This window comes from Idiotropiscis lumnitzeri, chromosome 2 (genome assembly GCF_059441095.1).
Source record: "Idiotropiscis lumnitzeri isolate Australia: NSW breed Sydney's pygmy pipehorse chromosome 2, RoL_Ilum_1.0, whole genome shotgun sequence".
Taxonomy (NCBI): Eukaryota; Metazoa; Chordata; class Actinopteri; order Syngnathiformes; family Syngnathidae; genus Idiotropiscis; species Idiotropiscis lumnitzeri.
This window is the reverse complement of record NC_142392.1, coordinates 24,709,929-24,733,119: the sequence shown is the minus strand read 5'-3', so window position 1 is coordinate 24,733,119 and position 23,191 is coordinate 24,709,929. Positions and strand designations below refer to the sequence as shown.

The 23,191-nt window shown below is 41.4% G+C and overlaps 2 protein-coding genes across 2 annotated transcripts in view; both read right to left on the bottom strand.

Annotated features, from left to right (window-relative positions):
- The window catches only part of LOC148342055 (uncharacterized), a 458,829-nt gene that overhangs the window by 165,420 nt on the left and 270,218 nt on the right, over nucleotides 1–23,191 (bottom strand). The window lies entirely within an intron of this gene.
- On the bottom strand, nucleotides 13,382–15,704 carry LOC148342068 (uncharacterized). Its single transcript, XM_088288381.1, has 2 exons — nucleotides 15,297–15,704; nucleotides 13,382–15,217 (listed from the first exon to the last, which is right to left on the bottom strand). The coding sequence occupies exons 1-2, from the start codon at nucleotides 15,418–15,420 to the stop codon at nucleotides 13,827–13,829; spliced, it is 1,515 nt and encodes a 504-aa protein (XP_088144507.1). The 5' UTR covers nucleotides 15,421–15,704; the 3' UTR covers nucleotides 13,382–13,826.

The window sequence follows — 23,191 nt, the reverse complement described above, 5'->3', positions numbered from 1 at the left end:
CTATACATATATATATATATTTATATATTGATGTTAGATTGTCAATAAAATATCCCTTAACTAAGCTAAATTCATAAGAAATAATATGATTTTGAGAACTACTATTGTGAGGATCTCGAAACTCAGTACTCTGTTGTGCAATTATTGATGAGATGATAAATATTTACTCATACGTTTTTTTGTAAAAAAAAAAAAAAAAAAACATTATTCACATTAGCAAACCAAACACAGTTATTAATACGTACATAATATAGAAATGACAAGAAGAAGAGAGAGGGGGATTTTAAACAAAAATTAAATAACATAAAGCAACAGCTTTAGTATATTTACGATACGTTTTTTAAAATAATTTTATGGTTACTTTACGTTTTTTTAATGGTTACTGTAATGTTCCGTCTTCTATCTTAAGAAGTCATGCAGACAACGTGACGCTGCAAGCTTGTGTCTATTTATTTATTGACTTGCATTCTCGTCTATGTGCAGACACACTTGTTCGTCTGGTAACCAAAACACACATCGGGCAATACTGCCAACTAGTGGCCAATGATAAAACTGCTATCATTACATCTCCCTTTCAAACGTTAAACAATGCCTATGCCTTTTTTTAATAATTATTATTATTTTATTCTTATTATTATATTTTTGTTTTGTTATCAATTATTTTCACTTCTTATCAATATCTATCCATTTTTTTATGACAACAAGCATCTCTACAACAATTTTAGCAACAATCACACAACATTAAACATTTTCAATCAGCCTGTCCGGTTGTCGTCTAACTCTTGTTGATCTTCGAAGAGGTTCAGTAATCCCAGAAATTGCTGGTGGTTGAGGTCTGTGCTCCTTCGATGTATCCACCTGCTTTGCAGCCTCAGCCGCATCAGAAGATTTCTTCCAGTCCTCGGGAACCTTCAGAAGACTCCTCCTGTTCCTCCTCACTCTTTGTCCATGCTTTGTTTCCACAATGTAAGATCTCGGTCCGGCTTCGATAAGGACAGTCACTTTTCTGTCCCAATGAGGTCCCTCGATCCTTACAGTGTCTTTCTCAGAAAGAGGTTCCAGATGTTTTGTAGCTCTGTCATATGCAATTTTCTGTTTGAGTTTGAGCATTCTCTTCTTTTCAAACCAAATGTTGTTGTCATGTCCTTGTGGTATTTGTGGAAGCGTGGTGCGAAGCTTACGGCACATGAGTAGGTCAGCAGGCGAAGAAGCTCCACACTCCAGAGGTGCAGCTCTGTAACTCAATAGGGCAAGGTAAGGATCAGATGCATCATCCTTGGCCTTCCTTAGCAGTCTCTTGATGATTTGCACTCCCTTCTCAGCCTGGCCATTTGCCTGTGGGTATAAAGGGCTTGAAGTGAATCCATATTGCTTTGCAAACTGTTGAAATTCTCCACAGTCAAATTGCGGACCGTTGTCACTCACAACACACTGCGGAATTCCGTGTCTTGCAAAGAACCCTTTCATGTGAACAATAATGGACTGTGCAGTGGTGCTGGTGAGTTGGGCAATCTCAGGATAGTTAGAGTAATAGTCAATGTTAATAACACAAACTTGTACGTACCCACGATGCTACCAAAGGCAAAAGATGTATGCAGATTGTGCTCGATTGGACTTCATTATCATCACATTTCTCTCTTATTGGTGATCTATTATTATACTTCCTGCTTCCGCGACTTCCGATTTGATGACGTCATTTCCGGGTACGAACTACGCTGCTTCATAACAAAACTAAAGTTGCGTTGTACAAAAAACATTTAGAAAAATATTTAACGTTACACTTCACAGTAATTTGAATGCAATAACAGGATTTAAATGAACTACAAATTGAAAATAGAACAGCAATACTTTTCTTGCCACTCAAAAGGTAAACAGTTTGCACACTAGTATTATGCAAAAACATTAACAGTAGGGACCCATATTGCTATTATTAAGGTTATTTCGTTAGAACAGGGGTGTCAAACTCATTTTTGTGGACGGGCCACATCGTAGTTGTGGTTTCCCTCAGAGGGCCGGTATGACTGTGAACCCATATAAATTGAATGGAAAGCCAGTTTTGAAATCAGAAGCTCGTAAGTAATTGTTCAACAATTTTTCCAGGGGAGGACTGCTAACAAATAAATGGCAATATCTCATATCTCAGTGTTGTTAAAAGTGAAGAAAATATGGTAGAAACAGGAAGTTGATGCAGATGATTTTCCCTTTGCGGGCCACATAAAATGAGGTTGCGGGCCAGATCTGGCCCCCGGGCCTTGAGTTTGACATGTGCGTTAGAGTGAATTGTATGTACCTTGTTGCTTTTCATGTGCAGAATGTCACCGTGAGGGACATCTCTTGACCGCAAGAAACGTTCCAAGTCACCCTCTAAGATTATTGCCGCATCTGACGTTCTGTCGTCTCTCGAACAGCCGCGCATCAGAGGCTAGGCGAGCCAAACTGACTCGGAAGTACATAAACACGTATTAAAAAAATAAATAAACGAACATTCACTCAAAAAAAACAACTTTGCGTTTGCGAGGGAACGCAATCTTTGCAAGGGAAAGCAAAGATTTGTTGTTGTTGTTTTTTCTTCCATGTCCCCTAAGGGGCTCCGGAATTTCAGAACGCCGTCAGAGGAAAAGGAGAAATAAAAAAGGAAAATCTGGATATCAGTCTGAATCGTGGCCTTTTTGCTGGACTACACTCCTGCCATTCCAAAAACTTTGAGAGAAACTGAGACTACTTGCGTTTCTCTTTCTTGTTCTTTTTATAGTTCAACTTCTTGTTCAGTTTTTCAGCTTTTCACACAGTGTAATGAAGGCCAGTTGAGCAAGTGGAACAAGTGATTTTATTGATGATTGTGGAAGGCACCGATTTCATAAGCACAGTTTCTTCTCACACCTTTTCCATTAGGTAAGGATTAAAAAGACAACTGAAAAGCATAACGTTAACAAATGTTGTTCTAGGCAAAGGCAATTAATTTCATTTATAATGATTGATGTTAACACACAAAAAAACTCATCATCACTCAGAGACAATGGTTATTCTGGCACTGATCACATTGGCTTTGTGTCAATAAAAGATCTTTGCAAAATTCAATTTCATCATATTTTATTGAAAATCACATTCACGTCTTACCACAAAGAGTCGGTTCCTTCAGTTTTTTTTGTCATTTTTTAAGCTTCAAGCATCGCTGCTTTTTTCACCAACACAATTGTGTCTCTCAGTACTATGTTTAGTGGAGAATGTTTTAGCACAAACGCTGCAACTGAATGGCTTGTCTCGACTGTGTGTTCTTGTATGGCTCGTTAAATGCGACTTTTGAGAGAAACTCTTGCCACACACTGAGCATGAAAAAGGTTTTTCTCCACTATGTGTCCTTGTGTGTTTTGTTAAATTTGACTTATCAGAGAAACCTTTGCCACAAACTAAGCAGGAAAAAGGTTTTTCTCCGTTGTGTGTTCTTGTGTGATATGTTAAACTTAACTTTTGAGAGAAACTTTTTCCGCAAACTGAGCAGGAAAAAGGATTTTCTCCACTGTGTATTCTTCTATGTTTTGTTAAAGTTGATTTTAGAGAGAATCCTTTGCCACAAACTGAGCAGGCGAAGGTTTTTTCTCCACAGTGCGTTCTTATATGTTCTGTTAAACTTGACATTTGAGAGAAGCATTTTCCACAAACTGAGCAGGAAAAATGTTTTTCTCCAGTGTGTATTTTTATGTGACTTGTTAAATTTGACTTTACATAAAAGCTTTTGCCACAAACTGAGCAGGAAAAGTTTTTTTCTCCAGTGTGTGTTTTTATGTGACTTGTTAAATTTGACTTTCCAGAAAAGCTTTTGCCACAAACTGAGCAGGAAAAAGGTTTTTCTCCACTGTGAGTTCTTGTGTGGCTTGTTAACGTTGACTTTACAGAGAAGCATTTTCCACAAACTGAGCAGGAAAAAGGTTTTTCTCCAGTGTGTAATCGTATATGTGTTTTTAAATTTGACTTTAAAGAAAAGCTTTTGCTACAAACTGAGCAGCGTAAAGATGCTTCTCCACTGTGTGTTCTTGTGTGAATTGTCAAATGAAACTTTCGAGAGAAAATTTTGCCACAAATTGAGCAAAATCTAGGTTTTTCTTTACCGTGGTTTCTTGTGTGCCGTTTTAAAGACAACTTTGAGGTTAATGAGTCAGTGTGACATGCCCTTTCAGTTTTGGCTTGCCCATCATCATCATCATCGTCGTCTGATAATGTGTCCTCATTATGTACTTGTGATGGTCCCCAGTGGTCTTCATCACCTTCTGTTGTCACATGATGACTTGAGTTGCTGCTTGTAGGCTCCGCCCCTCTGTTGTCCTCATTCTCATCCTTTTTTTCATCTTCAGTCTTTATCGGGTCAAAGTTCACTGATGACTGGTTAATCTCCTCCTCCTCCTCCTCCTTTTTGATGTGAGTCAAGTCTGGCTCCTCTTTCACAGAACAGAAATATTTTTCACTAACGTCTGCAGGACACAAAAAGATGAACACAGATTTGGTTTGGTCAATTCATTCTGATTCAGATCAACCCACTCGTGTACAAACCTGCTTTGAGTGGCACAACACGAGGCTGCTTGCAAACTTCGTCCAACAGTTGAAGATGTTGCTCGTTCTCTTCTTTTATTGCACAAAGGTCCTCTTTGCACTTGGGTGTCGTTCTCGCACACATTTTCAAATGATAATTCCAATAATTCTGATCTCTGCTCGGCGATGAGTCATGTGCCTCTTTTCGTTAGCGGCTAGCTAGCTAATAAGCTAAGCTAACTACGCCGAAAAGCATCAACGCGCGAAGATGAGGTTATCGGGACACAAAGACTTAATGAATTATGTCGAAGTCCTTTAGAGTAGCACTGGACATCCTGTGTGAAAATTACAGTCAGTTCCACACTAAATCAGAAGAATTTAGCGGTGGGTGTTTTTGTTCCGGTGTGGACGGGTCGGTGGATGTGGTCGAGGTCCTTCGGAAGCTGCGCGCTTGCTTATGACGTCATGCTTTAAGCGCGTATTTTCCTAATATATTTCTTTGCCTCTGTGTTTGTTTTTACCCCTGGCCGTTCTATTTTAATATATGTTTTATATAATATTTTAATTCGGTTGATATTTTTGTTTTTACAAAATAACTAAATTAACGCCGCATTGGCGAGTCAGCTCCGACGTCACTTCCGCCTATTTCCCGAAAAGCCGCTGCTGCTCCAGCAGTGGGACGTTTACGTTTATCCGACCGAACTTACAACAATGCTGTGGTTCACTCGGGCTGCAAGATTGTATGAATATAATGTCTGCATATAGTGTGAAATATTTCTCAATCTAGTATTTCCAAGTTTTTCCTCCGACAATTGACGTGACTTCTTCGACAGGCACACAGAGTATGATGTAAATATACTTTATTATTTTGTAATTGTTTTTATTTAGTAACTCAGAACACACAAATGTAACACACAGGGGTGACAAACATGCAGTCAAAGAAATATAATACATCAATATATTATAACGCCTGACGTCATCAGCAGGCTTCCGAAGGACCCCGTCCACAACCCGAACACATCGAGCAACCCGACCACATCTGGTACCGACACCGGAGTGAAAACCGGAAGTCAGTCAGGACATTCCTCGCTGTGATGTGATTGGCTGCTGGAAACAACACACAATATAATAAACAACAAAAAAAGTATATTCAGAGAAACAAACCCAACATATTATCAAATTTCCCCATTGTGGGACTAATAAAGGACATATTTATCTTTATCTTTAGAACAGCACATTCTGTTTCTCATTTCAACAATATCTTTTTAAAATTGTCCGTTTCTTCTGTATGAATGAAAAACAAAGGGCGACTCTTAATAAATCTGCACGAATTAACCGTTTCGCCATTGATAAAATCCACCGTTATGTGGCAAACTAGGATTGTACCTTAATGCCAAGTCGCAGCGGAAGAATAATTCTAATATGCAGACAACTTCTCTCTTGAGCCAACTGGCGTAGTTTATTCCAGCAACGCACACAAACTGCTCCTCACAAGAGCCAAAAGCAGAGAGAGAGAAATAAGGCGTGAGCACCTGCCGAACATCGCATGTTAACATCATCTGTCAGCGACAGCACCCCTTGTGGCAAATAAGCACATTACAGAAACAAGCAGTCATACAATAACACTCAACACTCCCACTTATGAACTACTTGTAAACTGTACAACTTTTACAAAGACATATCAAGAAAAACAAATAACATGACATTTGAATGTCAAATATTTATATGCCAAATATGACCCCTGTAAATTTCTCTAATTTAGATTTGATCACATGCTTGGTCATAACATCTGCTGCCATGTCATTTGTGGAACAGGAAACAAGTATCATCTTCTCATCTTTTCTGATGGATCTAATGAAATGATATTTGATGTCCACATGTTTACACCTCTGCCTGTATACAGGGTTCCTCACAAGTGCGCTAGCCCCTTGATTGTCCTCATGAATGACAGTTTTCGTGCACACATAGTCATCAATACCTTTCAATAGTTGTTCCAAATATATACACTCCTGTATTGTTAAGGCTAAAGTCATGTATTCTGCCTCACACTAAGATAGTGCTACTGTTTGTTGTTTCTTGGTCCTTCATGAGACCAGTGCACTGTCATCACACATACTCACACAATACCCCGTGGTACTGCATTTGTCAGTGGCGTCTGATGCCCAATCTGCATCACTGTTAGCTCAAAGGCCTAGACCCTCGCAGCTCTTTTGGACACAGAGCTGTCCGTCGGTTGTACCTCTGAGATAACGCAAGACATGTTTGACCGTGATCCAGTGCTCATCTGTGGGTTCAGAAAAAATGTTGCGATAGTCGGCTCACCACAAAACATAGATCAGGGCGTGTGCCGGTGGCCAAATATATGAGACTGCCAACCGCTTCTCTGTACATTTTTACATCAGTCATTCTCGGCACATCTTCAGTGTAGTCTAGTTTTTGTTTGCAGGGTGTTTCCCTTGTTCTACACATTTGCATGTCAAAATGGTTTAGGATCTTTTCCACATACCGTATTTTCCGGCCCATAGGGCGCTCTTTAAAGTCCTGAATCTTCCGCAAATCAAACAAAGCGCCTTGTAAAGCAACGCGCCCATTATATGGACTAAGAATCACTCGCGACCATCAACCCTTTTACTCAATGGGCTGTTCGGAGTGCATGTTAGCACACCCTGCTGGACAAAGTGTGAGTTATCTATGCTTCTAATTGACCGTGACTTATACATTATGTGACTATGTTGTTTGGGTGATGGTGTAGGAAAAAGCTGGACAAAAGGGCAGCTGTCCACAATGTTGTAGTCTGTCTTATCATTTATGTTATTGCAAGCAAGAAACGTCCCAGGTTTAGACAACAGACAAAAAGCCCAAAGCACAACAGCACATCTCTCCAAACAGCAATGCACATCTCTCTAAACAGCCATGCACATCTCTCTAAACAGCCATGTGATTGGCTGAGTCTGAGTGGCTCCCAGAAGCCATTGCTGTAATTAGCTCAGGCTGAGTGGCTCCCAAGAAGCCATTGCTATAATCTTTTTGTGTTATTTTTATTTCTTTTGGGTATATTGATGGCATGATAGATACAAGTTTTGTGTTAATCTTATTTCTTTATTTCATTGTTTGCTTGTATGCCGAGCTTCCAGGGCAAACCCCGTGTCGGTGCGCGTACCGCTTTAAGAAAGTCACGTGACCACTACCGGAATCGTGTCGACACGGCGGTCGCGCGCCAAACCGTGTTCATCGGGACGCGCATCTGTCAACAGGATGGACGCTCAAAACAAGCATCGAGTTATTGGCGCATTACTTTGCGTTAAATATCCGCAAGATGGAAGACGTCACTGTTGATGCGCACCCAGAGGTGCAGCGCTATATGTCAGCAGGACACGTTGCGCGTACGGAAGACCCGCTCTTATACTGGAAGTCCATGCAGGCAACGTTCCCTCACCTATTTATATTAGCCACACAGGCGTTGTGCACACCGGCCTCTTCAGTGCCTTGTGAGAGGATTTTCTCAAAGGCGGGGGAAATTGCCTCAAAAAAAGAAATAGACTGAATAACAAAACGCTGGAGAAACTAATTTTTTTGAATAAAAATCTTTAATTACAATGAGTCCATTGTCATTCACAACACTTTTACTTGGGCATTCAGACAGATGTTCTCTTAATTTATCAACTGCGTCTCGAATATCAAAGATTTTTTTTTATGAAATTGCATGTATGTAAAAATAATGTGAAAGCAAATGCCTAATCAGAATCAGAAATCCCTTTGTCATTGTGCTCAAGTGTGCAACGAGATTCGAGAGCTCCCCTCTCCAGTGCAATACAACAATAATTCAGTTAAATATATAAATTAGATAAATATGAAAATAAATAGTGCGATGGAATGTAATACGAAATAGGATATATAAAAACACATCACGTCGCTAATCAATGGAATTGGATAAAATTAGTTTGACAGATCAGTGTCAGATGACCCAGTCAAATGTTTCCTGCAAGTCCACCAGGTGTCAGTATTCAGCAACACAGTGTCAACACAGTGTCAATACATTGTGTCACTGTGTCGAAACGATACAGGATGCCTCATCTACCCATCACTACACGCAGGTAACGTGACGCTGCTGGCTTGTGTCTCTTTATTTATTGACTTGCATTCTCGTCTATGTGCAGACACACTTGTTCGTCTGGTAACCAAAACACACATCAGGCAATACTGCCAACTAGTGGCCAATGATATAACTGCTATCATTACATCTCCCTTTCAAACGTTAAACAATGCCTTTGCTTTTTTTTCATTATTATTAGTTTTTATTAATATTATAATAATTTTGTTTTGTTATCAATTATTTTCACTTCTTATCAATATCCACACATTTTTATGCCAACAAGCAGCTCTACAACCGTTTTCGCAACAAAAACACAACATTAATCATTTTCAATCAGCCTGTCCGGTTGTCGTCTAACTCTTGTTGATCTTCGAAGAGGTTCAGTACTCCCAGAAATTGCTGGTGGTTGAGGTCTGTGCTCCTTCGATGTATCCGCCTGCTTTGCAGCCTCAGCCGCATCAGAAGATTTCTTACAGTTCCCGGGAACCTTCAGAAGACTCCTCCTGTTCCTCCTCACTCTTTTTCCATGCTTTGTTTCCACAATGTAAGATCTCGGTCCGGCTTCGATAAGGACAGTCACTTTTCTGTCCCAAAAATGAGGTCCCTCGATCCTTACAGTGTCTTTCTCAGAAAGAGGTTCCAGATGTTTTGTAGCTCTGTCATATGCAATTTTCTGTTTGAGTTTGAGCATTCTCTTCTTTTCAAACCAAATGTTGTTGTCCTGTCCTTGTGGTATTTGTGGAAGCGTGGTGCGAAGCTTACGGCACATGAGTAGGTCAGCAGGCGAAGCTCCCCACTCCAGAGGCGCAGCTCTGTAACTCAATAGGGCAAGGTAAGGATCAGATGCATCATCCTTGGCCTTCCTTAGCAGTCTCTTGATGATTTGCAGTCCCTTCTCAGCCTGGCCATTTGCCTGTCGGTATAAAGGGCTTGAAGTGATGATGTGAGCCTCAGCCTCCTCCGCCGTAACGCAGTCCTTGATGTCACTGTTAGGGTGCGGCGCTCGGGATAACGCATCAGCAAGCACTATGTATTTTCCAGGCGTGTATATTAGCTCAAAATCATAGCGCTGCAATGTCATCATCATGCGTTGAATTCTGGGCGTCATGTCATTGAGATTTTTCTTCCTAATTGAAATCAGTGGCTTATGATCAGTCTCTGCTATGAACGTGGGCAGTCCATAAACATACGTGTGAAATTTGCCAAATCCAAACACTAGACCCAGTGACTCCTTTTCGATCTGAGCATAGCATTTTTCAGTCTCTGACATTGACCTGGATGCATAGGCTACAGGTTGCCATGTGTCTCTCGCCTTTTGCAGCCGTACGGCACCTAGCCCATCTTTCGACGCATCCGTGGAAATTTTGGTTGGTTTTGATGGATCAAAGTAGGCAAGGACTGGCTCAGTTGTCACAGTTCTCTTTAGATCTTGCCATTCTTCGTCATGTTTTGTTGTCCACTCAAAGACTACGTTGTGATGCAGCAGCAAACTTAGGGACTTTGACTTGAAGAGAGGTTTGGAATGAACTTGCCCAGGAAGTTTATCATCCCCATTGCTCGCAGAAGTCCTTTTTTTTCGGTTGGAGCTGGCATGTCCAGTATTGCTTGCACTTTGGTCCCGTCAGGCACCACTCCATCTGCCGTGAGCTTGTCTCCCAAGAATGTCAATTCTGTAACTCCAAACAGACATTTCTCTCGTTTTAGTTTAAGTCCATTCATTTTAACTCATTGTAGCAGTTCCTCGAATCTCTCATTGTGTTCTTTTTCCGTGTTCCCCATCACAACCAAACCATCAATGAACACACGGGTTCCTTCCAGACCTTCTATGATTGACTCCATAGCTCTGTGGAAGATCTCAGGCGCAGACTTTATGCCAAATGGCAGTCTCAGAAAACAGAAACGCCCAAATGGTGTGTTGAAGGTGGTGTACCTGCTGCTTTCGGTGTCCAGCTTCAGCTGCCAAAATCCATGCGATGCTTCTAATTTGCTGAAGAATTTAGCACCTGCCATGTCACTCAGGATTTCTTCACGGTTGGGAATCTGATAATGTTCTCTTTTAATGTTCTCATTCAGATCTTTGGGGTCGAGGCAAACACGTAACTCTGGGGAGTTCCTCTTTTTAACACATGTGATGGAATTTACCCAGTCGGTGGGTTCTTCCACTTTCTCTATGACTCCGATCGGTGTCATTCTGTTCAGTTCCTTTTTTAATCTCTCTTTGAGAGGGGCTGGAACTCTTCTCGGGGCATGTACTACAGGTTTAGCATCTTCCTTGAGCTGTATTTTATAAGTGTAAGGTAGCGTCCCTTGTCCTTTGAAGACAGAAAAGTATTTGTTCACTATACTCTTACTACCTTCACTCTGCAACACTTTGTTGTTCATATTGACATCCTTGCTGTTGATTTGGCAAATTCTTTTTACCAATCCAAGATCTTCAGATGTCCTGTCTCCAAGGATTGACTCCAGTCCACTTGGCACAATTGTGAACGTTAATTTGTGTTGTCTTCCCTTTGCTGTCACTTTTAGCCTACAACATCCCTTTGTTTTTATTGGCTGATTGTTGTCGGTTTTCAATTTCACGGCCTTGTTAGACGGTTGCGACAGCCAATCAGATCACGAGTTGGTTACAGTGAGCCTTTTCGCTGGCCTTATGCTGAGGGTGAGGAACGCGTTTTGTGATTGGATACTCACTCGTGAGGGGGCAGCGCGATGCCGAATCGACACACCCAAAAGTCGTAGTTGGCGGCCGTTCGAAAATCTAAAATATATTCTTGCTTTTTTTTAACCACAATGGCCGAAGGAGGGAAAAGTGTGATTTTTATTGCAGATCCACTTGCAAGGACATTTTCAAGTCGGACCTTTCAAGAGAAGCTATATCGTCCAACACTCACTCAGTGGTGCGTAAGTGTGTTTCTGGATATTATTTGTCCAGCCGTGGTGTCATAAATGATGGTATTTTGATGTGGATTCATTCAAGTAGAACAAAGTAGGAATTCCCCGAAGGCACAGGTGTGAAATGCACTGAAGTAACTTAAAAAGTAAAAGTAAAAAAAAAAATTACGTTTAAGAATGTGCAAGAAAGAAAAATGTTGACAAATGTTGATAAATAATGATATTTTCCAGGAGGTATTTATTTCTTTGTTGTTTATTCATTCAATTCTATACTTATTTCAACATTTGAGTATTATTTTTCTTTCAATATGTAGTATATTTTGTCTTTGAAGTGTGGGTCCTTGCTGCCTTCTGAGAGGCAGCCGAGCAAGGCTGGATTGGTGATGGAAAAGAACAAAAGAAAGAAGAAAGATTTTATTCTCGTCACATGCTGATGTCAAAAGAAGTCTCCCCAAAAACGTGCGAGCCCCGTCTCAGACATTCCCTTCTTATAGGGAATGCCCAAATAGGACATGAATTTCTAATTTTCCCTTGTTGCATATGCATTCCCATCCCGCTAGTCTTCGGGATTTCCCTCCAAAAGTCCCCCAGAGGGAGAGCAGATGCGTCTCCCCTTTGATACGACCAGTCTACTCGTGACCACCATAAATTACTCTCATACCCTGGAAGGTCACTGACCTGGCGAGAGAATTGCCCCCACCATAAACAATGCTCAGGCCTATTTTCTCTCAGGGCAGTATCTGGTTACATCGGAACTTCAGAACCAAGACTGGTCACTTCTGTGAGCTCCAGTCCCTTCATAGTTTCATAAAGAGAATTACTGCCCATATCTAAATTAGGCCATTTAAAAATACACAACTTTTTTTTTTATTTATTTCAATGTATATTTAAGCTTGCTTATGTAATACTACAATATTTCTTTAATTATTTTAATGTTAAATTATATCAATATTAATGTAAACCTTTTTATTTCACTCTTGATTATTTCTTAAGATATTTGTTCATTTGAATATGTGTGCAATTTAAATTATTCCATCCATCCAGCCATTTTCTGCCGCTCATCCGGGGTCGGGTAATTTAATTTATTTAATATATAAGTATTTTTTATAATTCAATATTTATTTCAAGATTAGGACTCTTCTCAATTAGTTCAATATTTATAAAATGTTTCTATATTTCTTATTAATTTAATTAAGTCTGTATGTGGTTTCCAATTTCATTATATAAATAATCCAATGTATAAAAAATATAATATAGCATGAAAAAAAATATTTGGTATGTTTGACAAAATGATAGTTTTTCCAAAGTGAGATTCTGCTTAGCAACAAACCCCAAACACTTGATAGAGCTCAACCTAGAAAGTGTTTTTAGCAAGTCAGAAATTTATTCAGAAAGTGAAATATTAAATGTATGTGAGGGGATATTCGAAGAGTTTGAGTTTTGTTCAATGGACCATACATATACGAGCCAGCCAAACACACCGAGAAAAACCAGCGCTGACTCCAGTCGCCATCAAGTTGCCAACTCCTGACATACCAAAACCTTTGAGAGAAACTGAGACGATTTGCGTTTCTCTTTCTGGTTCTTTTTTTAGTTCAACTCCTAGTTCAGTTTTTCACCTTTTCACGGCGTAATGAAGGCCAGTTGAGCAAGTGGAACAAGTGATTTTATTGATGACTGTGGAAGGCACCGATTTCATAAGCACAGTTTCTTCTCACACCTTTTCCATTAAATACGATTAAAAAGACAACTGAAAAGCAGAACATTAACAAATGTTATTCCAGGCAAAGGCAATTAATTTCATTTATAATGTTTGATGTTAACACACAAAAAAACTCATCACTCAGACACGTTGGTTCTTCTGGCACTGATCACATTGGCTTTGTGTCAATAAAAGATCTTTGCAAAATTAAATTTCATCATATTTTATTGAAAATCACATTCACATCTTACCACAAAGAGTCGGTTCCTTCAGTTTTTTTTGTCATTTTTTAAGCTTCAAGCATCGCTGCTTTTGTCACCAACACAATTGTGTCTCTCAGCACTATGTTTAGTGGAGAATGTTTTAGCACAAACGCTGCAACTGAATGGCTTGTCTCGACTGTGTGTTCTTGTATGGCTTGTTAAATTCGACTTTTGAGGGAAACTCTTGCCACAAACTGAGCATGAAAAAGGTTTTTCTCCACTGTGTGTTCTTGTGTGCATTTGTAAATGTGACTTTACAGAGAAGCGTCTACCACAAACTGAGCAGGAAAAAGGTTTTTCTCCAGTGTGCTTTCTTGTGTGGCTTATTAAACTTGCCTTTATAGAAAAGCTTTCACCACAAACCAAGCAGGAAAATGGTTTTTCTCCAGTATGTTGTTGTGTGTTTTGTTAAACTTGACTTATCAGAGAAACTTTTGCCACAAACTGAGCACGAAAAGGGTTTTTCTCCACTGTGTGTTTTTGTGTGGCTTGTTAACGTTGACTTGACAGAGAAGCATTTTCCACAAACTGAGCAGGAAAAAGGTTTTTCTCCACTGTGTGTTCTTGTGTGGCTTGTTAACGTGGAGTTTTGAGAGAAGCTTTTACCACAAACTGAGCAGGAAAAAGGTTTTTCTCCACTGTGAGTTCTTGTGTGGCTTGTTAACGTTGACTTTACAGAGAAGCATTTTCCACAAACTGAGCAGGAAAAAGGTTTTTCTCCACTGTGTATTCTTCTATGTTTTGTTAAAGTTGATTTTAGAGAGAATCCTTTGCCACAAACTGAGCAGGCGAAGGTTTTTTCTCCACAGTGCGTTCTTATATGTTCTGTTAAACTTGACTTTTGAGAGAAACTCTTGCCACAAACTGAGCATGAAAAACGTTTTTCTCCAGTGTGTGTTTTTATGTGACTTGTTAAATTTGACTTTAAAGAAAAGCTTTTGCCACAAACTGAGCAGGAAACGTTTTTTTCTCCAGTATGTGTTTTTATGTGACTTGTCAAATTTGACTTTAAAGAAAAGCTTTTGCCACAAACTGAGCAGGAAAAGTTTTTTTCTCCACTGTGTGTTTTTATGTGACTTGTTACATTTGACTTTCCAGAAAAGCTTTTGCCACAAACTGAGCAGGAGAAAGGTTTTTCGCCACTGTGTGTTCTTGTGTGTTCTGTTAAACTTGCCTTTTGAGAGAAGCATTTTCCACAAACTGAGCATGAAAAAGGTTTTTCTCCAGTGTGTAATCGTGTATGTGTTTTTAAATTTGACTTTAAAGAAAAGCTTTTGCCACAAACTGAGCAGCAAAAAGATGTTTCTCCATGTTGTGTTCTTGTGTGAATTGTCAAATGAAACTTTCGAGAGAAAATTTTGCCACAAATTGAGCAAAAAAGAGGTTTTTCTTGACTGTGGTTTCTTGTGTGTCGTTTTAAAGACAACTTTGAGGTTAATGAGTCAGTGTGACATGCCCTTTCAGTTTTGGCTTGCCCATCATCTTCATGGTCTGATAATGTGTCCTCACTATGTGCTTGTGATGGCCCCCAGTGGTTTGCATCACCTTCTGTTGTCATGTGATGAATAGAGCTGTTGCTTGGAGGCTCCGCCCCTCTGTTGTCCTCACGCTCACCCTTGTTTTCATCTTCAGTCTTTATTGGGACAACGTTCACTGGTGACTTGTTGATCTCCTCCTCCTCCTTTTTGATGTGAGTCAAGTCTGGCTCCTCTTTCACAGAACAGAAATATTTTTCACTGACGTCTGCAGGACACAAAAAGACGAACACACATTTGGTTTGGTCGAGTCATTCTGATTCTGATCAACCCACTCGTATACAAACCTGCTTTGAGTGGCCCAGCACGAGGCTGGTTGCAAACTTCGTCCAGCAGTGGAAGATGTTGCTCGCTCTCTTCTTTTATTCCACAAAGTTCCTCTTTGTACTTGGGTGTCGTTCTTGTACACATTTTCAAATGATAATTCCAAAAAATCCGCCCTTGATCTCTGTTTGGCGATGAGTCATGTGCCTCTTTTCGTTAGCGGCTGGCTAGCTAGCAAGATAAGCTAACTACGCCGAAAAGCATCAACGCGCGAAGATGAGGTTATCGGGACACAAAGACTTAATGAATTATGTCGTAGTCCTTTAGAGTAGCACTGGACATCCTTTGAGAAAATTACAGTCAGTTCCACACTAAATCAGAAGAATTTAGCGGAGGGTGTTTTAGTTCCGGTGTGAACAAGTTGCTCGATGTGGTCGAGGTCCTTCGGAAGCTGCGCGCTTGCTTATGACGTCATGCTTTCAACGGATTTTTTCCCCAATATATTTCTTTGCCTCTGTGTTTGTTTTTACCCCTGGCTGTTCTATTTTAATATATATTATATCATATTTTGATTTGGTTGATAAAAAAATAAAACAAAATAACTGCATGACCGCCACGATGTCTCGTCAGCTTTACGTCACTTCCGCCTATGTCCCGAGAAGCCGCTGTTGCAACAGCAGTGGAACGATTATGTTTCTCCTGCCGAACTTGCAACAATACCGTGGTTCACTCGGGCTGCAAGATTGTATGAATGTAATGTCTGCATATAGTCTGAAATATTTCCCAATCTCGTATTTCCAAGTTTTCCTTCCGACAATTGACGTGACGTCTTCGACAGGCACGCAGAGGACACCGAAAGAAGAAAAAAAGTATGATGTAAATGTACTTTATTATTTTGTAATTGTTTTTATTTAGTAACTCAGAACACACAAATGTAACACACAGGGGTGACAAACATGCAGTCAAAGAAATATAATACATAAATATATTATAACGCCTGACGTCATTCAGCAGGCTTCCGAAGGACCCCGTCCACAACCCGAACACATCGAGAACCCGACCACATCGAGTACCGACACCGGAGTGAAAACCGGAAGTCAGTCAGGGCATTCCTCGCTGTGATGTGATTGGCTGCTGGAAACAACACACAAAATAATAAACAACAAAAAAGGTATATTCAGAGAAACAAACCCAACATATTATCAAATTTCCCCATTGTGGGACTAATAAAGGACATCTTTATCTTTAGAACAGCACATTCTGTTTCTCATTTCTACAATATCTTTTTAAAATTGTCCATTTCTGCTGTATGAATGAAAAACAAAGGGCGACTCTTAATAAATCTGCACGAATTAACCGTTTCGCCATTGATAAAATCCACCGTTATGTGGCAAACTAGGATTATACCTTAATGCCAAGTCGCAGCAGAAGAATAATTCTGATATGCAGACAATTTCTCTCTTTTGCCAAGTGGCATAGTTTATTCCAGCAACGCACACGAACTGCTCCTCACAAGAGCCAAAAGCAGAGAGAGAGAAATAAGGCGTGAGCACCTGCCGAACATCGCATGTTAACATCATATGTCAGCGACAGCACCCCTTGTGGCAAATAAGCACATTACAGAAACAAGCAGTCATACAATGCCAAATATGACCCCTGTAAATTTTTTCAATTTAGATTTGGTAACAGGCTTGGTCATAACATCTGCTGCCATGTCATTTGTGGAACAGGTAACAAGTATCATCTTCTCATCTTTTATGATGGATCTAATGAAATGATATTTGATGACCACATGTTTACACCTCTGCCTGTACACAGGGTTCCTCGCAAGTGCGATAGCCCCTTGATTGTCCTCATGAATGACAGTTTTCGTGCACACATAGTCATCAATACCTTTCAATAGTTGTTCCAAATATATACACTCCTGTATTGTTAAGGCTAAAGTCATGTATTCTGCCTCACACTAAGATAGTGCTACTGTTTGTTGTTTCTTGGTCCTTCATGAGACCAGTGCACTGTCATCACACATACTCACACAATACCCCGTGGTACTGCATCCGTCAGTAGCGTCTGACGCCCAATCTGCATCACTGTAAGCTCGAAGGCCTAGACCCTCACTGCTCTTTCTGAAACAGAGCTGTCCGTCGGTTGTACCTCTGAAATAACGCGAGACATGTTTGACCGTGATCCAGTGCTCATCTGTGGGTTCAGAAAAAATGTTGCGATAGTCGGCTCACCACAAAACATAGATCAGGGTGTGTGCAGGTGGCCAAATATATGAGACTGCCAACCGCTTCTCTGTACATTTTTACATCAGTCATTCTCGGCGCATCTTCAGTGTAGTCTAGTTTTTGTTTGCAGGGTGTTTGCCTTGTTCTACACATTTACATGTCAAAATGGTTTAGGATCTTTTCCACATACTTGTTTTGTGTCACATCTACACAGCCTTCCGAGTGGCTGAAGACCATGCCAAGGAAATGTTTTAACCTGCCTAGATCCTTCATTTTAAACTTGATGGATCGCATGCTCTTCACTTGCTCGAAGCCACTTTTGTGTTATTGGCAGCAATGATAAGTTCATCATCCCAGATAACAATCATCACTTTCCCTTCTACTTCAAACTCTTTCGTGTATACACAGTGGTCTGCTTGGTTCTGGATAAATTTGTTCTCGGTTAGGTATTTGTGAAGTAATAAATTCCAATTACGTCCAAATTGTTTTCGGCCGTAAATGGACTTCTCCAGCTTATTCACTAGCCCATCTCTTCCTTTCTCATAACCCTCAGGTTGTTCCATGTATATTTCTCTCTCAATGGGTGCGTGCAAATAAGCTGTTTTTACGTCAGCCTTTTGCATCACCACCCGTACACGAGTCAGATTTGCTGTCGGTGAGAATGTTTCACCATAGTCTATTCCTGCTCTCTAGCTATAGCCTTTCGCTACAAACCTGGCCTTGTACATCTCACGTCCATCACTGCCTTCCTTGGTTGAATAGACCCACTTTCCTCCCACTGTCTCTCTCTGCCATCTGGCAATTTAGTCAAAGTAAAAGTCTGGATGTCCTCTAAGGACCATCTCCTCGTCCATTGCTTTCTTTCATTTTTCTGACTCAGTTGATGTTCAGGTCTCTTTAAAGTTTAGGGGAATATTGCACATTACTCTGTTGCGGTGGTCTATGCTAACAAGTATACTGTCATCCTCCTCACTGCTGTCTTGAGTATAATCTTTTAGATAACCCGGTGGTCTTCGTTCTTGGGTAGGATATCTCCCACTACTTGGGACCTGTGGTGTCCCTTTAGGGTGCTTGTCATCATCATCTTTTGGTTGTTTTGAACCACCAGTTTGTATGTCTGTGCTCGCACTAGGTTGTGGGGTGTCTTTGACTTTACAACTCACTCTAGGTTGCAGATCTAACTCATAAGTCAGCGTTTCATTTTCACATGTTGTCTTGGTGACAAACTTTACCAGTCTGTGGGAACACCTTTCCCTCACTGGATAATAAACTAGAAAGGCTGGACTGCCTTTGTCATGCCCTACAAAGTGTCCTTTTTCGCACTTAAAGTCTAGTTTAATCCTGTCTTGTTGATAGGCATAGCATATTGACCCGAACTTGTGCATCCTTGATAAATGACACATTTTTCCTGTCAGTGGTGCCTGTATGCTTATTAAAACACCTATTTCTTATATATGCCGCCTCCTGAACAGCATAGTGCCACAGGCTCTTTGGTAAGTTGCAGTCAATAAGCTTACATCTGGCCATATCAAAAAGAGTCGGCCATTCCCTCTCAGCTACCCCATTCTGGTGTGGGGAATAAGGACAGGAGGTTTCATGTCTCATATTGTTCTTTCGTAGCAGTGTCTTAAAGTCTCTGTTTGTGAACTCGGTTCCATTGTCTGACCGTATGCACTTCACAGTGCCATAAGGTGCTACATCAGATAAGAACTTCTTGGTAGCTTGAAGAGCATCACCATCATCCTTGCTTTCAAAAAATAAACAAACACCGCACCTGTATACACATCTGTAAAAGATTGCACATACTTAAAACCATCAATGGATTCGTTGCTAATAGGACCAGCTAAATCTGTGTTCACCAGTTTTAGCAATGTCTTTACCTTGTCAGTTGGATTTCGGTTTCTCGTTTGGGTGAACTTCCCTTTTATGCATACATCACATTCTTTATCAGGCTTGTGTTTCGCACCACTAATGTGCATGCCAACTGTTACATTTTGCAATTTCAATATATCCTCATAGTTGCAGTGCCCCATTATCTCGTGCCATGTCTGAATATCATGGCTGACTTTACACACATCGTTTTCATCACACTCTGTTATCAAGTAGTACATTCTTTTATACATATAAATGTCAAATGTTGGACCATCAGGCGCCATAAGAACGTCTTCACCTTCCTTGAAGAACACTTTGGCACTCTTAGCCGTAGCTCGCTTCACGGAAAACAGTTCTTGAGGCAAGGATGGGATGTAGAGGGCGTTCTTGAACGTAACTTTACACCGACGCCCCTTACTGTCTATTAGACATACCTGTGCGTTTCCCTTGCCTTGTGCCAGCCCAAAAACACGTTTCCCATCTGCGAGCCCCATGCTGTGTTTCTCCGGCCTGAAATTGCTCACAAAGTTCTTAAACCATCTTTTGTCATTCATAATGTGGGACGATGCACCTGTGTCCACAATCAGTACCTTTTGTTGCATCTGCTGTGCTGTCCAGCTGGTATTCTCAGTCTCCGTCTTGAAGGAGTAATCCTCACCTCCGGTTGCTCTCCTGGCGTCATCATGTTGCATTTCATGGCTGCCACCGCCGTCATCGTCTCCGCCTTTTTGGACGCACGCGTACCGAGCGCTTTGTCCGCGCTTCTTCCGGCATGCTTTGTCCGCTGGTCCTGTGTGTTTAAAGGAACTACACCAACTAGTCTTTGAGCAGTCATCTTTACGGTGACCCTTTTCGCCGCATCGCCAACACGCCAGCTCCGTCGGCGGTCTGCTTTTCTTCTTTTGCGCCGCCCGTGCTTTCATCACTCTCTCTCCCGCCTCCTCGGCGAGCGATCCTTTGTCTTCTGCTGCCTCGAAGTTCCGTAATTTGGCCTTGAACTCCCCCAGCGAAACGTCCGTTGAACCGTGCGTCACCATTAACGTGAAAGGCTTATATTTTTCCGGTAGCCCTCGCATAATCATTGCCATCATCAACCCTTCGCTCGGCGCTTCACCCGCGCGTCTCAGTGCCGTGATAATCTGTTCAGCTCTGATGACATGTTCAGTCACGGTCTCTGTGTCCGCTTTCTTCAGCGCCGTCATCAATGTATCGGGAGACGATGCGGGGCCTACCTTTGCCGATATAGTGTTCTCTCAACACTGAGGGTTTCCGGGCCCTTGTCTTTTGTGTCTCTGAATATGAGTTGTTAGCGCCATTTCACAAATGTTTATATTTTTATGGATAATGATTGCAAATATTTGTTTTTTGCCATTTGCATGTTTGTGAGAAGAAATTATACATTTCTTTGTCTTTTGTAATTATTTTGATTTGTGGAGTGAAATGTGTCAACGTTAGAGGGCGCAATTCTTTATTTACTGTAATGCACGAAGAAGAAAGTGTTTTTTGGTTGAAGAAGAAATAAAGATGATGGCGAAGGAGCAACACAGTCTTTTTTCCGTGCTTCGACCATCAGTGTTTGTTCACGCGTAAAAAGTTGTTTTTATTCGCCACCAAACGAAGAGGTTGAACAACGAAAATAAGAAGAAACTAATGGAATCTAAAATAACCTCTACACATAGCATTTCCATGAGCTGCCCTCACATTCACAGCACTTCATGGACAAATACGACGAAGCACATTCTCCACATGGGCTGTAGAGGGAAATATACCAAATTGGGCACTGGAGGACTCACACAGACGCTATAAAAAAACACATTCTGAAAGACAGAACAATTGGAGATCGGAGCACATGCACATACGCATACACACACACAGACATATACATACACCTGCACATACACGTGCACATACACGCGCACACACCGACAAGATTACAAAAGAATGCCAGCGGAGAGAGAGACGGAGGGACTGCCCGCCGGAGAAGGCCAGCCTTGGCGTGCCAGTCTTGGGGACCAGACGGGAATCAACTATCCACACTCAGATTCAGATTCAGATTCAGATATACTTTATTGTCATTCTTGTACACATGTATACAGAACGAAATGTCGACACATCTGACCCGCACAGGTTCCATAAATATACAGATATAACTATGTCGTATTTAGTAGGAATATAGAAAAGGGATTATGTACAACAGTGCAAAAAAATAGAAAGTTTGTAGAGTGAAACACGCAAGTGGGGGGGTAACAGCTGGGTAGGCTTACTATGTGTGATTGACCGTTTAACAGTCTAATGGCTAGGGGGACAAAGCTGTTGCAGAACCTGGTGGTCCTGCACCGCACACTGCAGTACCTCTTCCCAGAGGCTAGCAGAGTGAACAGTCCATGATGGGGGTGAGAGGGGTCCCTAATGATGTTTTTGGCTCGGGATAGGCAGCGCTTCTGGCCAATGTCCTGAATGGAGGGGAGAGAAGTCCCGATGATTTTCTCTGCTGTCCTCACCACCCTCCTCACACTACTCCAGTCGGAGGCACTGCAGCCTCCACACCACACAGAGATACAGTTAGTCAGGATGCTCTCTATGGTGCTTCTGTAGAATGTGATGAGGGTGGGTGGGGGCAGGTGGGCTCTCCTCATCCTCCGCAGGAAGTACAGGCGCTGCTGTGCCCTCTTCACCAGTGATGCAGTGTTCACAGACCAGGTGAGTTTGTCTGTGATGTGCACCCCTAGGAACTTGGTGCTGCTGACCACCTCCACAGCCTTGTTGTTGATGAGAAGTGGGGCATGGTTGGGCTGGTTTTTCCTGAAGTCGACAATGATCTCTTTAGTTTTGTCAACATTCAGGACCAGGCTGTTGACTCTGCACCAGCCCACCAACTGCTCCACCTCCTCTCTGTAGGCCAGGTCGTTGTCGTCCCTGATGAGGCCCACCACTGTTGTGTCGTCCGCAAACTTCACGATGTGGTTTGTGGCTGACCTAGGGACGCAGTCGTGTGTCATCAGGGTGAACAGCAGGGGGCTCAGGACACAACCTTGGGGGGAGCCCGTGCTGAGGGTGATGACATTGGAGGTGATCTGACCAAGCCGCACTGACTGGGGTCTGTCAGTGTGTCTGTGTGCGTGTATGTGTGTTTGTGTTTGTTTGTTGTTTTTTTTATATATCTTCTGTCTTACTTATTTATATATATTAATATACACATTTTATTTAATTATTATTCATTTATTTATTTTCTTTTTATATATTTATTTATTATTACGAAACTCTTTTTTTTCTACAAACCATTCCTATACTTTGTTGCACTAATCACTCGTCCTACAACTGTCTGACATCTTCAATCCCTAAATAGTAGTGATGGGTCCAGCGACACCGAGGCGTCGATGCGCGCGCCGAGCTTCCAGGGCAAACCCCGTGTCTGTGCGCGTACTGCTTTGAGAAAGTCACGTGACCACTACCAGAATCGTGTCGACACAGCGGTCGCGCGCCAAACTGTGTTCATAAGGAAGCGCATCTGTCAACAGGATGGACGCTCAAAACAAGCATCGAGTTATTGGCACGTTACTTTGCATTAAATATCCGCAAGATGGAAGACGTCACTGTTGATGCGCACTCAGAGGTGCAGCGCTATACGTCAGCAGGACACGTTGCACGTACGGAAGACCCGCTCTTATACGTTGTGCACACCGGCCTCTTCAGTGCCTTGTGGGAGGATCTGCTCAAAGGCGGGGGAAATTGCCTAAAAAAAAAAGATATAAATAGACTGAATAACCAAACGCTGGAGAAACTAATTTTTTTTAATAAAAATCTTTAATTCCAAT